Source organism: Poecilia formosa, unplaced genomic scaffold (genome assembly GCF_000485575.1).
Source record: "Poecilia formosa unplaced genomic scaffold, Poecilia_formosa-5.1.2 Scaffold13, whole genome shotgun sequence".
Classification (NCBI taxonomy): domain Eukaryota; kingdom Metazoa; phylum Chordata; class Actinopteri; order Cyprinodontiformes; family Poeciliidae; genus Poecilia; species Poecilia formosa.
Genome location: NW_006799952.1, coordinates 2,301,810 through 2,316,132, shown reverse-complemented (window position 1 = coordinate 2,316,132; position 14,323 = coordinate 2,301,810). Strand labels below are relative to the sequence as shown.

The following is a 14,323-nucleotide window of genomic DNA, read 5'->3' as shown; positions in this document are numbered from 1 at the left end:
CATTTTATCTTTTTTTTTTTTTTTTTTTTTTTGCTATAGCGTTTGTATAGAATGTCAACTTACTGTTTAAGTCTCGGTGGTCCAGTCAAAGCCTGTCCAGAAGCAGCCATTCCCACTAGAACATTGTGATTTTTCACTGTTTGAGTGGTTCAGTGGACCTTTTGTGTTTTACACATCGACTAGCCATATAAAATATTCTTTCATCTTTTACTCTGAAATGAAGGATTTACATTCAGTTCTTCTTTTTTTTTGTACCGATTCACTGCAGACTGTTTTGCCGTTTGTTTTTTATTATTTAGTTTTTTTGTCAGTGTTTGTAGAGCGTACAGAGTGGCACCGGATGAAGTTTTACGGCTCGTCTCTTTCATATTGAGCGAGGGCTCGCTGTTACTTACAGGCCGAAGTTTCTGACGTTATTTATGGTGCTATGTACAGGCGCACCTCTGCTGTGATGTTAACCATTTCTAATAGCACTGGCTTTGTTTTTTTTTGTTTTTTTTAACTGTGTCTGCAAAGTTGAGTCCACAGCGCCGGCTGTTTGTTGTGGGTTCGGACTGGAGCGCAGCCAGGCGTACCAAAGCTCCTGTTGTGATTCGTCGCCATCCCGTCTCCGGCTCGTCCTCGCGGACGCCCTCTTGATGTTTACTCATTTCTACAGATGAATGCAGCTCTCCCGTGGAAAGCAATTCAGCAGATTTACAAAAGACAAAAAACAAAGAAAGAAAAGAAAAGGTACTTTCCACATATCTGATACAGTGCATAACTCGGGGTTCCTACGCAGTCTGGAAAAGATTGAAATCCGATTTCTGTATTTTCCAGATCTGCATGAAAAATTGAGATATTTCTGGACTTCATTCCTTGTCCCATTGCACATGTTTTGATACCTTGTGTCCTTCCTTCATGTTTTTTTTATCTGATATTCTTCCCATCTCAGATCCTTCCTTAGTCAAAATTCTTCTTCCCTTGATCCCTTTCTTCATTCTCTCCTTGTTTCCTTCTCTCGTTATTTCCTTCTCTCCTTCCTCTTCTTTCGCCTTCCTTCTTTTTCTTTAATTCTGTCTTCCTAGTTAAAATCCTTGGTGGCTTTCTTCCTTGTGTCCTCCTTTGTCACCTTGTTCCTCTGCCCTTCCTTCAGTACTTACTTCCTTGCTCAAAACGATCCTTCTGTTCTCCCTCCATCGTTCCACCGTTTTTTGTTTTAAATCCAATCACATAGCAAACATTTGTGTTTAAAAATTTGTCTGGAAAAATCTGAATTTTTTTTTTTTTTTACAAACATTGTGTGGGAACCCCGGCGGTTTTTATTTTCCCATGCAGTTGACACTGCTTTGCTTTCCATATTCAAAAGTAGCCAATTTGGTGTCATCAAAAAGCCAATTTTTGATAAATATTCAGATGTTCTTTATAGCATTGGTCATAAATGCATTTTGTTTACATTGTCATAGTCATATTCTTGTCCTGCAGCTGTTGGTGATCCATTTTAAAGTAACTTATCTTTTTTAAAATTTTGTATCCATGTATCAGAGTGTAGAGTATTTTTGTAAAAACAAAGCTTTTTTTTTTTTTTTTTGGTTTATGCTCATGGCACAGGAGAATATCATTGAGATTGTGCTTTTGTTGAGATGAAGCACAGGTTTACTGTGAACTGTTTGAAGTTAAGAAATATAATCAAGTGGACATCGTTATTGATTTTACCCGAACTGTGCTAACCTATCGACGTGTGGGCAAGTTGTCATTTTCATTTTCATTTTTTGTTTTCCCATTTATTATTTTTTTTTTAATTTTATTTAGTTTTCATGTCATGCATCTCAAATGGCACTTTGACTCATCCATTTTACTGTAGATCAGGTGAGAGCGCAGCCACGCCGTCTCCAAGCATTCCGTTCCTCTCGGTTAGGGGAGATTTTTTCAAAAGAGCACACGATGTTGTGGAAGAACCGTGGAAAGGTTAGATGCCTCTTAAAGCCATACCAACACAGAAAGCCAACCTGTGACTTCGCTTTCATGAATGTAAATTTTACCTCATGGTGTGGACACCTGGCTTGGTCTACATCTGACATCGGACCAATTACCATTTTAGAGATTTTGCTGTTTGTTTTCTTCTGAGGCAAAGGGAATATAAGTGGGTGTGGCACCAGCTGTCATTCGTGTTTCCATTCATTTGTTTTCTGTCGGATGGTGATTTGGTTTCATGTCCAGCCCTTCACATTGTCCAGTGAGCCGGTATATTTAGGCCTAAAAAAATAAATAAATAAATAAAAAAGAGATGGAACCTTGTTAAATATTGATTCAACTGTGGCGAAGAGAGCACACACACATCTTTGTGTTATGTCCTGGGGCGGAGGGAGGTTTGTCCCTTCAGTCATGTCTGTGAATATCCATGTATATTTAAATGTGAAATATACTGCAGGGGTATCTTGAATTTCAGTTGTGATGCTTTCAACAGAACTTTGTGTGCCTTGACAACTTAACCATTGCTCTGCTGTGTTTACTGGCGTCCCTGCTCCTTGTCCTTTTTATCCTCTCTGACCCGTAATCATTTCAGCAGTCATAAACATAGTTAATACTGATATATTTTTCTTGTAATTTAGTCGAGATGTGTGATTTTTATCAAAATATTGCGCAGCTTCACATTTCTGTAGTTTTGTTTGTTTTTTTTTGTTGTTGTCTTGTTTTTTTTGTTGTTTTTTTTCCACGCCTCATGAGATTTGTAAGTGTGAGGTAAAAGGGACAAGACGGTGGCGATTGTTTTTGTAGAAAACTTCCTGGTGTTGGTGTGCTTGTCAACATTCGTTGATGTGAAACGCTCGATCAAAAGGGGCAGCAATGATAAGTTAACTGTTTGCCAATAGTGTGAGCTGTACCTTGTGCATAATCAGTTTGCTCACTTTTCCTAGTTTGCTTTCGACTTCACATCCTTCGACGGTTCTGTTGTATCGGTTTTGTGTAGCTTGAGCTTTAGTATCTTAGCCTTAAGACCCTGCAGTAAGGATAAAGGTCAACCCCAGCGTGTTATACATTTGAACTATTATTAACATGTACTTTGCCTTTGTCTGGACATTTGTATACTCTTCTGTTTATATCTGTAATCCTGCTGCTACATTAAATGAATTAATAAAAATTTAAACGTCCAAGTTTGAATTTGTAGCTACTAGACACACTTTTCTGTCAAGTCAAACTCGTGTAAGATGCAGTTCACCACCTAAAAGGTAAGGTACTGTAGTCAGTTTTTCCATTTGTTGTAAATTATTTCATGCAATACATCAAGATACTTAAAGAGGTCATGTTGCCTTATCCCGAAGAAGAAATCGCAAGCAAACAACCTAAAACACACCAGTAAGAGAACAGCAACAAGATGTTAACAGTACAGCACGACCCAATCCTTTGATTTATTCCAACAGAAAACTTGTTTGGGTGACGACATGACATTTCTGATGCAAAACCAAGAAATGCAGAGGAACTGTAGCTTGGTTATCCTGGACTAAAATACTAATTCACAACACGGATATAAAACTGACCAGCAAAGGTTGGTTCAGTATTTTGGTGTTGATGCAATACATGATTGAGTTTTTAAAGAATGTTGGATCTTGTTGTATGATGAATTTGAAATCTATATTCATGTTTTGGTTTGGAATAATGTGCAGGGTTCTCATTTCATTAGCATTTATTGAAACTAAGCTCCATCCGTGTGCGATGTACACCCTTGTCCCTCAGTGGAGTTGGGAGGGTTGCTGGTGCCTATCTCCAGCTAACGTTCCAGCCGAGAGGCAGGGCAACAAAAGAAACAGGACAAACAGCCATGCACACACACACACAAACCAAGGGAGAATTTAGAGAGACCAATTAACCCAACAGTCATGTTTTTTGGACTGTGGCTGGAGTACCCAGAGAGAACCCAGGCATGCACAGGGAGAACATGTAAACTCCATGCAGAAAGACCCCGGGCCGGGAATTCAACCCAGGACCTTCTTGCTGCAAGGCATCAGCTGCGCCACTGTGCAGCCCAACTATAAGCACTTTGAAGTAAAAACATTTTGAACATGGCTATAATTATACATGTTCTTTGGCTGTCTGGTGTTTTTCTGAGTGTGCTCTTAGCTTATTGATGAAATGGTACATGAAAACACTTCAAAAGAAAAACTTTTTGTTAAACCATAACTTTAGGTATTCAAGTTTCAACATGTTTGTGTAATATCTACTAAATGTTAACATTTCTACTGCTTTTGTTGCTACAACTGGCCTCACTATGACAATTCATTTGCAAAATCAACAGGCAACTGTGCATGGTACTTTATTTTATCCTTTACATTTTTCTTCCAGGCGGCAGACTTTCTTGCAACTTGCTAATGAGGTGTTATTTGGGAGTGGCAAGAGTGTGTTGAAATTTGACGGGGAAACTTTGGGAGGGCACATGCCTGTGTAAAAGGGACAAACAACACAACAGTTCTGTTCAATTTGAAATTGTAAAGACCATTATGTCTATATCACAATTAGCATCAGCGTTGCCATCCAAATTAGTACTCATTGTGAGCAGAACGACTCTGGCATCAAACGCTTCAGGATGAACCCCTCTAACTCAAGTGCAACTCAAATGCTTCAAAGTTGTTGTCAAAATCTCAAATTGTTCACCTGTTTCAGTATTTTCCAAATCCTAGTCGATCACCTGGATTCTTGTGCCTCTTGTGATGTCATCAACCCACTTACACGCAAAGCAGAGTTGGTGGTTTGTTTCTTCAAAAAGCTTTTAAAAACTTAAAAATTCTCAGGTGAAATGCATGTGTAAGCAGGGTTTGTTAATGAAACGAAATACAGCACTGGAATTTTTATTTTTATTTTTTTAATTAGGAAGCATTGAGATGTTTACTAGTGGAAACAAAAGTGCATCATTTTATTATTTTTTTTAAACATCTGGCATTTAAAAATTGAGAATCATATTGTACTCTGGCTGCAGGAGTTTAGAAGAGTCACAGGGGCATCAAGTGCAATTATAGCTTACTCAGTCTTTTATGCAGAATGTCTTTGAAAAAGGCTAAAGGATCCAAAAGATCAAAACCAACATCAAATTGAGGTTTTTTCTTTAGAGAGAGAACAGCAACCAATGTTGCCAACATAGCCGTCAGTCCAAATATGTGATACTGGTTTCCTGAAGCAGGGTCTCTAAAGTAAAATGAGTGCAGCGGTCCAGTCATCCCAGCAACACCATGGGTAACGTAGTGGTCCTTCTCTCTGGTGAAGAAGTCCAGCGGGACAGCGAACACGGCACTAACCTCTGATGGGTTTGGGGTTGGAGTAAATGTTTCCTCTATAAAACCAACAACAGGGCTCACCAACAAGCCTCTCTGTTGAAGAAGATGAAGAAATCAGAGAAAATGATGGATCTAGTGCTCTGACACAAAGTGCATTAGGGACCAGTACTCCACTACCTTGCTGAAGACTGGAAACAATGTGCAGACCACCTCGACCTGATCAGGCGGTAAACCTATCTCCTCCTGTGCCTCTCTTAGGGCCGTGTCAACATCATCCCGGTCACTGGGGTCTCTCTTTCCACCAGGAAAACACACCTCACCAGCACCGGTCCTCAGCTACACAGATGAAAGAAGGTCTCACATAAAGCTGAAACTGAAAGACAGCATTTATCCTCCACAGAGACATCGTCGCAGGTTACCTCCTTTGAGCGTAGAGTCAGCAAGGTGTGCAGCTGTCCACCTCTCACAAACAGGGGGATCAACACTGACGCTTTAGGCAGGACGGGAAGATAGGAGAACTTTTCTCCAATGTCAAACCGCTTTAAAGTGGCTACTGTCTCCTCTTTTAGATTCATAGTGGTACCATACATTAATGCTTTTCGACCTGCGACGAAATATCTTAATTTCTGTAAAACAACAAACATGCCTTTTTATGGGTTTAAAAAGTTTTCATTTAGATCAAAGGAGTGAAGCTAGCAAAGATTTACCTCACAAGCTACTAGGGTCCATAATAATTGACAGCTGCTTCGACCAAATTGAATTGTATTACATTTGAATATGTGCTAACGTATTAACGTAAATACCTTATTTCCAATTAGGAAAATATTAAAAGCTAACACTTTGAATAAACGTACAACGCGAATTGACGATACACTCTACTTCCGGAAGTCTGTTCACCTTGTTGGTGTGCGTAGCTAACGCGGATTGGTGCTTTCTCCGAAAGACCCGCCTCATTTTTTTCCAAACAACAAACCACCTAACCTGACGGAAGAATGACAACCAATGATATTAGAGCACGGTCGTGATTTGTCGACGCTGCCCGGAAGAAACGATACGTCAACGCGGTCGCCATACTGTGAGTGGCAAGAGTTCCTAAAAATGTAATAAAAGACTGATTTTTAGATATAAAACTAAATGTTTACACATAATTGATTTTAATTATTTATATTTGATATCCAGTTGTATATGCTCAGCTGTAATATAATAGTCATGTTATAGCAGTACTGATTGTGACCACTTAGACATATTAACCATGTCTACAATGCACTTAAGCTGACATTTACCTGTACATAAAACATAACTTAAATTCATGCATTTTTGTTATCCTAGTTAAACTATTAAACTGTAATTAATTGATCTGTTCTGTTTGTCAGAAAAAATATTGAATGGATGTCTTTCTGGTGTGGCAGAATTATATTATTTATTCTTCATATGAAATAGTGGTATGTATTATAGGCATTATTGAGAGTAGGAATAGAAGTATTAGTACTAGTAGTACTTCAATTTATAACAAAATATGTTGAAGAAGCAGCTGAGGAAACAATAAACTAGGAATAAATATATTTAGGAAGCTGGTTTAAGGAATACTTTAAACCAGCTTTAAAAGGAACATTTTGGGGATTGCAAGATGTTGCATTATTATGTTGAGTGTGGCTACTAGAAGTACTTTTTGTATCAGGTTACAATGAAACAACAAAATGCCACATAAGCAATTAAATGCATAAAAAAATAAAATAAACATACAATGCTTTCCCAAAGCCAGTCTAAACAGATGGGTCTTCAGGTATTTCAAGAAGTCCATTGAGTCCACAAAGACTGTCACCTTCACTTTTAGGCTTGATTTTACAAACAAAATGTGCACTTGATGTCCATAAAAGATTGGATATGACCAGCAGCAACACTTAGATTGACCTTTGCATTTAAATTATGTTAAACTGGTACTAGAGAGACTCACCACCAACCATTCAACACAAGGTGCATTCATACTTTCATAGCGTTTACTCCAACTTCTGACCATACCATCTGGATGCCTCTGAAATCATGACTTATCAAACTGAGTGATGAGTCATGAGAGAATGAAGTAAATGCTCGTATGCAAAATGAAAAGTATTAGGCATAAGTCAAACAACGGTAATGTTTTGGAATGACAATCACAAATGTCCATTCTCCGTTTATGAAAATGTGTTGACAGGACTTTTCAGATGTGTGAGAAAGGCAGGCTGTAAACACAACTCCGTTATACCACATTTGATAGTGAAAATGTGCCAAAAGAAATAAACATGAACAAATAAAGATACACTTAAGGTGAAATGATGAAACAAAGGAATTTCAACCCATAGACAGTTTCAGATTCACACACATTAGCTCTTAAAATGGGAACCATAAGTAACTAAGAAACTACGCCAGAGGAAGGATTCATGGTTTTAATGGGACTTGTATTGCTGTAAACTGTTCCTTAATGAAAACATGAAATATATTAAATAAAGCATATATTGTATTACAAACAAATTTATAGAACAATGAGGAGTTTTTTCAGCATTTAGAATCGAAAGCATAACACTCAGCTCAAGTATACGACGAGACCCGATTAATAAACCAGAATAAATTAGACATTTTTTTCTCTCAGTGTCTAAAACAACTTCACAGCTTTACAGCTAAAGTCTATAAACATAAATATGGGAAAAATAAAATTCAACAACAAAAATATATCTAATATACATAATTAATCCCACTTTTTAATAAGGATGAAAAGAAATGTTCTTAAGGTCCATAACATACCACAGGTCATACGTTTTGTGGATTGTCATATATATATATATAAAAATAAATAAATAAGATTCAAGAACACAATAAAGCTAAGCAGGGTCCATCACAGTGGTCCAAGTCTTCAGGGAGTCACATCTGCAACACTTTGAACTCATACTTTGTACTTCTCCTTGGCTTGATCGTTCAGTATACAGATGTGCTGCAAAAGAGTGAAATCCATGAGGACAAAGTGAATCACTGTGCAGACATTTCCTGTTTAAATTTGACATTTTAAAGAATGAACAGTTCCAAGTCTGTAACCCAGTCAGTGGAGTAACAACAGCTCCTAAAGATTCAGTTACGCACAAAAACAAAGCTTTTGATAAACACCATCTCTGTCAAACACTTCCTGCTGCATCTATTCATAAAATTTGCATAAAACAAAACAAAACAAAAAAAAGGCATCCTACATGCACGATGACTAGGCAGTATGTTTCCATGTCAGAACCTGAAAACTAAAACGATGAAGCCGGTCGACACATGGAAACTTTTTACTCGAACAGCTCAGTTGACACTAATTAGCCAGCTGTGCCTTGCATTTCCCCTCCAACAGTCAAGGCAGCCTTCAATGTCATTCAGCTGTCTGACCTGTGAATTTCTTCTCCTGCTATTACACAACTTCACCATTTTAGACTGCAGCCTCACTGAAATAGGAGACGGCAACAGCTCTCTGACTAGAAGTTGATTTCCTAAACAGCACAAGGACTTTAGCCCCTTCAGTCTTACAAAGAGGAGTCTGACTTCATGAGACATTCACCTTAAAAACAGCTCAAATTCAGACCAAAAACTCTTGTATGAAAGGGTGTTTAAGTAATTTTCTTTGCAGAATAATGTATAGTACATCAAGATAAAAATCCTCACTTATCTGCTAAATTTACATGTGAACAAAATAATGTGGGAACCATTTAAAGGCCAAAAGGACGGACTTATACCAGGACCAGTTGGCTGTTGGAAAGTCATTTTTAATTTGTTCCAGCCTTCTCTCGAATCATTTGAGGATCTCGGGTGCAATAAGTGCAAAAACCCTGAGAATTTTCAAGTGGCTGATAGTTTGCAAACAAGTGGACCATGTTATACTAGCATAATGCACTTTGTGCAATTAGCATACAGTTTTGTTTTTTTTAATTTAAGGCGACACACACAAAAAAAATAAATCATTCAACAATTGGACTGAAAAATTACAGTTTCCCATCCAAGTCCAGCCTCTAGTCTCTAATGACTGAAGGAAATGTTTTCATCACATGATAAATATTAAACTGAAATCATATACAGTAAATGTTTTTGAAAATTTCAAGACCTTTTCTTTTTTTGCTTTTGTCTTCTGCTGTTTTTTTGGCGATTTGATTACATGGCGGTGATGAAGGTCTGCATTACCACCATGCGGTGCATGATGGTTTAATTTCTAAAATAAAAAGACCTTTTTGTAATGATGTGCATTTCAGACATTAGACTACAATTTTGAAAAGTACTTGTGAGCAAATACTTCAAGTGATCAACAGGGGGCAGCACACTGAGGGGAGAGGTCAGTTTACGGTTTGCTGCCATAAAGACAGTGGGAAAGAAAATTACAGATTATTGACAATAACACCAGTATCATTGTCAGGATAAATGAAGGGTGCAGCTGTACATGCATGAGCATCAACAACGGTGAGACTGAGCTGACAGAGCAGCCAGTGACTGGTATGTTTAGTCTTTGTTGTACTTTTGCTGATTCAAGTTGGAAGTCAAGTCTGAAGTCTGTGTTTTTTTTGACTACATTCAAAGTAGCCAGAGACTACTTTGAATGTTTCCATATCTGTAGTGATTGGAGTTATACAGCTAAATTACATCAAAGTGGAACACAGTTAAATCAGTTCTTTTTTTTTTTTGCATCACTTACACTGAGATCTCTGAAGTATTCATTGTAGTCCAGAGCGTACCCCACCAGGAAGGCATCCGGTACTTCAAAACCAATGTCTGAAACAAATATAGAAACCCTCACTGGAAGTTATTTAAAGAACCCTGGCTATTCTTAGGTGCAGCAGGGGTAAAATGATCAGACATTCACTCTAATTGACTCTGTAGCGAAGAAATCATCATTGGTCGCCTACCATTTCTGCAAAGCTATGATTAAGGTGTCAGTCGGGCATTAGCGGAAAGTCAAAAAAAAAAAAACACTTACAGTAACAGCTGTCCTTGAGGGGCAATCTTGAAGAGATTATCCCACTCAAACCTAAAAGCCTTACATAACCACAGACTGGGTGCACTGGGTGCAAGCAGGCATGAATTAGCACAAAAGTAAATAAATAAATAAATAAATGTTGTAGATTTTCATTAAACCAACACTAATCCTGCTTTTACCAAAGAACAAGAGGCACAGCTGAGTGACAGGCATGAAACGAACACCACCATTCTGAACTGCAGCACACTAGTGAGTAGAAGAGATGCTCACAGTCTGGTCTGTAGCCCGAACTCCTCGGAGTCCTCTTCACCAGAAGGCTGGAAAGATAATTTAGAAAATATTGGAGAAATTAAGCAAAAACCATAAAAAAAAAAATAGAAAAAAAAAATCCAGGCAGCCTTTTCAACACAATAATTGAAGTAGAAATATCCTGTAACATCTTAATACTTTTTATGAAGTGTTTTGCCTTGTACTATTTTGGTTAGCATATAGCCTGTGTGGGAAAAATGTAATATATATATATATATTTAAAGACCTCAGGAAAACATAAGAGGAAGAAATATCCTCTGCCTCCGCAGTGCAGTTTATAGAGCAGCAGATTAACTCCTAAGCTCCTCCCTCCCTCCCTCTGTCACATTACATCTCTAATTCAGGTATCCATTAGCTAAGAGCACTGTTGACACACTCTGCGCGACGTCAAAGTTGTGGTGTGTAATTCAGCTGTCTGCGCCCTGTGCTGCGTCAGGGCGGTGCCTACCTCACAACTTTAACCATTTTGGGATTGCATTCATTCAGCAGGGAAAGTAACGTCTGCATCGTCCTTCCAGTCTCTACGATGTCCTTGCATAGCAGCAGGAAGTGGTCACAAAAAAAACAACAACAAAAAACAGAGAGATGCACTTCTTTTGTGAAAATAGGAACTACAGATGACTGTGTGTGAGAACGCTTAATAGAAGCAAGAAAACTGAGTGAACAGTGACAACCACAAGCTCTAGTCCGGTAAACTCTACAAATTTGCTTTGCAAAACACATGTAAATCAATTATCGAGGCATTTTTTTTTTACTCTAGCCAGGTGATAAATGCCAAGTTAAAACATTAGACCTGCACATCCACCAAACTCTTACCTCAACGATTAAAACGTTCTGCAGAGAGAGAGAGAGGGGGGGGGAAGCAAAAAAAGTAGTAAATATCCAGATTTACTGCAGAGAATGTGTGAGCTGATGCATTGGAGAAGACTCACCTTCCCTGATAGGTTGGAAAGCTCATCTCCTCCTATCACTCTAACACTGTTTGTTGACTTATCATTCTAGGTGACGCACACAAAAAAACAACAAAAAAAACAAAAACATAATGACTCACTTCAGCAACTCCAGATTGGGATTCAAATGTCCAAACTCACTCTGCACGGCCTACTAAATCTCCACATTATGCGCAATGCAGAAGAAGATTTATCATTTATAGATCACTCTCACTGGTATTTTGCCAAATGCGGTGCACAAGCGGCCCCAGGAAATGTAATGAGTAAGGCGGCTTACACAGTAGCTCTTCACTCTAATGAAATCCACCGTCAGCGGGACTGATTTATCGCTGTTGTGGTTGAGCACTTTAATGTAGTCCAGGAGGTCTGCAAAGAACTTGTAGCCCCCCTTCAGCACACACAGAGCCACGATGTGGTGTCCCCCCATGTCCTGGATTATGTCACGCGCCAGACGCTCCGTCCTGCAGGAAAGAGGTTCAGACGCTGCAGTAGCACGGAGCAAAATTAACTCGGTGAATCAGGAAACGCTTTTTAGCAGCCCCACCTTTCAATTAATGCATCATATTGTTACTTTTACTCTTTTCATATTAGTTTGTGACATAACTTTCATAATTTTCTGTAAATAATATACAGCAGTTCGAATACAAAACTATTTTTTTTTTTGCCCCTTTTTCAGTTTTGGGTTTGCATACGTTGACTGATAAAGGTCAAGTACGCAACTAATGAAAAACCAAAATTCAGGAACAGAAAATTACATGAGGCCAATAATAATTTTTTTTTTCTTTACAAATTGTACTTTGGTCAACTTAAACATAGATGAAGCCACTAAATTCTTGCTAAAGGAGCATGGAGTTCATGGATCCAAATATGGTATTGGAAAGTTCAGGAAAGGAAATTAAAAAAAAGGGGGGGGGAAAAAAGGAGTGGTATAAAAAGTTGCACTGCCAACAGAGTTGGCCTTTACAGGATTGTGAGGAGAGGAACATTTAAGAGTTTGGAACAAGGCAATGAACTCCAGCTGGAGTCCTGCTGCAAGAGCCATCACACAATACTTAGAGCCACTCCTGAACTACAGACAGCATCAGACGCATCTTGAGTGGACTAAAGAAGGGAAAAAAAGGACCAAATTGTTGACCAAAGCCAGTCTTTAGAAAAAAGATGTGCACGTAATTTGGAAATCAAAAACTCAGAGACTAGAGGAACAGTCAAGAGGTTCAGAATACAAGCTGCTTGAGGTCCAGCAAGAACTTTCCACAATCGGGGTTGGTTTGGGAAGTTTTGTCATCTGCAGGTGATAGGGCCTCAGTGTTTTATCAAGTTGGTAATTAACATGCATGCCACACCCGTGCACTACTGATGCAGTAATTCATTTAAAAAGAAGCCCTAACCCAGTATTGAGTGCAAATTCTGTACAGTACGTGGACATAACTGGCGTTATAATTCAGGACATATGCAGTGAACACCCCCAGAGTGAGATGCCTTGAAGCTGACTCAAATGTACAAAAGGTGTTTCCCCGTTGAGGGTGCCTCACCTGTCCATGATGAGTCCGTGGGGGATGATCACCTTGTCCAGATCGCTCTCATAATGTCTGGGCACACAGAACAGGTCTAGATCATGTCCTTTCTCATCATCTGCGATCTGAGACAGCAACAAGCAAACGTTTGTCTGGTCAGTCCTTTAGGGGAATGCAAAAGCCCACCCAACCACCTGTTTATCCGCCCCTGAAGAGAAAATGGATTAAGGCGTGCGTGACAGTTGGAGAGCAAAATCAAGACGAGGAGGATCTGAGCAGGAGTCTTCTCTGGAAAGGGCCTACAGCCGGTAGCCGATGCAGCTCATAAACCACACCCTGACAAGTGAACAAGTTATCAGAGCGCCGCTCAGCCCCGCCAGCTGGGAGCCGACAGCCTCACCTGCAGACACGAAGCCATGTTCCAGCCGGTCCTCCGTTCCGCTCAGCCGCAGAGATTTATCCCGGAGTCATGTCCAGCTCTTAAAAAGAGGCGAAAAGGAGGAGCCTGGCTGAGCTGCACACCTCCTGAACCGCTGCTTCCGGCCGCGGCGCTCCTCCGCTTCCCCGTCGGGGTTTAAGCCCTCTACGTCAGAATCCAGTTTACCTGCCCAATAATCTGATTTCTGCGACACAACCACGGATTAAATGCACTATATTGGCGCTGGTGGCGCTGCCGGCGTTTTAGGAAACTGCTGCAGATGAAAGGCGAGTTTTGAGCCGAAGAGGCGAGATGACGCAGTAAAAAAGAAAAAAGAAAAAGAAAGGCACAAAACAAAATTGAAGACGTTTCTATTCCGAAGTAACCGCGCCGTGTCCACTGCGCACCGGTCTGGATTTATAACAGATCTCAGATTATTGTAGTATCTTTTTACAGCAGAAAGGAAAAAAATATATATGCTTATAAAATAATTTACGAATAGTTTTTTTGTGTGTGTGTGTAAATTTCTGCTATTTAAAAAGCGTTCAAATGTAAAACACCTAAAAAATAAGACATTTGAGCTTTTAAACCAATATTAAATTTTATCTAACATTTTCATCAACATGCCTGCAATTATTTCCAAAAGTGTAAAAAAAAAGGAAATAAAATATTTTTAAAAGTGCACAGCCTTTTGACTAGGGTCATATGGGCACTCGCCCAGAGCAATATCGGTCAGGGGAGCACACAAATGCAAGATTGAAATAAATTTAACCTATCAACAAGTCTCAATAGGCCACCATTGTTGATTATGATGAAAGTATGGTGGGATTTGTGCTTTATATTTTGTTCCACCTCAAGAATTTAGATGATTTCTTATGTTTTAATTAGCTGGGGTAGTGATAAGAGGGGATTCTCCTGCT

General features: G+C 39.1%; 2 protein-coding genes across 4 annotated transcripts; both read right to left on the bottom strand.

Moving 5' to 3' along the window:
* Positions 1-4,815: 4,815 nt before the first annotated feature.
* Positions 4,816-6,169, bottom strand: nudt7 (nudix (nucleoside diphosphate linked moiety X)-type motif 7). 2 transcript variants are annotated; one of them, XM_007545607.2, is made up of 4 exons: positions 5,954-6,168; positions 5,666-5,872; positions 5,424-5,582; positions 4,816-5,339 (listed from the first exon to the last, which is right to left on the bottom strand). In XM_007545607.2, the coding sequence occupies exons 2-4, from the start codon at positions 5,834-5,836 to the stop codon at positions 4,986-4,988; spliced, it is 684 nt and encodes a 227-aa protein (XP_007545669.1). In that variant the 5' UTR covers positions 5,837-5,872; positions 5,954-6,168; the 3' UTR covers positions 4,816-4,985. The 2 variants fall into 2 exon arrangements, with proteins under 2 accessions (XP_007545669.1, XP_007545667.1); XM_007545605.2 differs by having other exon boundaries at positions 5,666-6,169.
* Positions 6,170-7,654: 1,485 nt separating this feature from the next.
* hprt1l (hypoxanthine phosphoribosyltransferase 1, like) lies at positions 7,655-13,813 on the bottom strand. Of its 2 annotated transcripts, none has more exons than XM_007545604.2 (9): positions 13,386-13,813; positions 13,004-13,060; positions 11,749-11,932; positions 11,454-11,519; positions 11,338-11,355; positions 10,970-11,052; positions 10,483-10,529; positions 9,931-10,007; positions 7,655-8,211 (listed from the first exon to the last, which is right to left on the bottom strand). In XM_007545604.2, the coding sequence occupies exons 2-9, from the start codon at positions 13,009-13,011 to the stop codon at positions 8,164-8,166; spliced, it is 531 nt and encodes a 176-aa protein (XP_007545666.1). In that variant the 5' UTR covers positions 13,012-13,060; positions 13,386-13,813; the 3' UTR covers positions 7,655-8,163. The 2 variants fall into 2 exon arrangements, with proteins under 2 accessions (XP_007545666.1, XP_007545664.1); XM_007545602.2 differs by having other exon boundaries at positions 13,004-13,110; positions 13,386-13,812.
* Between the last annotated feature and the right edge of the window lie 510 nt (positions 13,814-14,323).

What these genes read in the sequence shown, in the direction of transcription:
- nudt7 (XM_007545605.2), bottom strand. Translation starts at nt 5,890, where the DNA reads ATGTTTGTTGTTTTACAGAAATTAAGATATTTCGTCGCAGGTCGAAAA. An exon ending in TGACTCTACGCTCAAAGGAG is followed by an intron (nt 5,583 to 5,665) that starts GTAACCTGCGAC and finishes TCATCTGTGTAG; the next exon opens with CTGAGGACCGGTGCTGGTGA. An exon ending in TGTTTCCAGTCTTCAGCAAG is followed by an intron (nt 5,340 to 5,423) that starts GTAGTGGAGTAC and finishes CTTCTTCAACAG; the next exon opens with AGAGGCTTGTTGGTGAGCCC.
- hprt1l (XM_007545602.2), bottom strand. An exon ending in AAAATGGTTAAAGTTGTGAG is followed by an intron (nt 10,530 to 10,969) that starts GTAGGCACCGCC and finishes TTATCTTTCCAG; the next exon opens with CCTTCTGGTGAAGAGGACTC. An exon ending in TTCGGGCTACAGACCAGACT is followed by an intron (nt 10,008 to 10,482) that starts GTGAGCATCTCT and finishes TATTTGTTTCAG; the next exon opens with ACATTGGTTTTGAAGTACCG.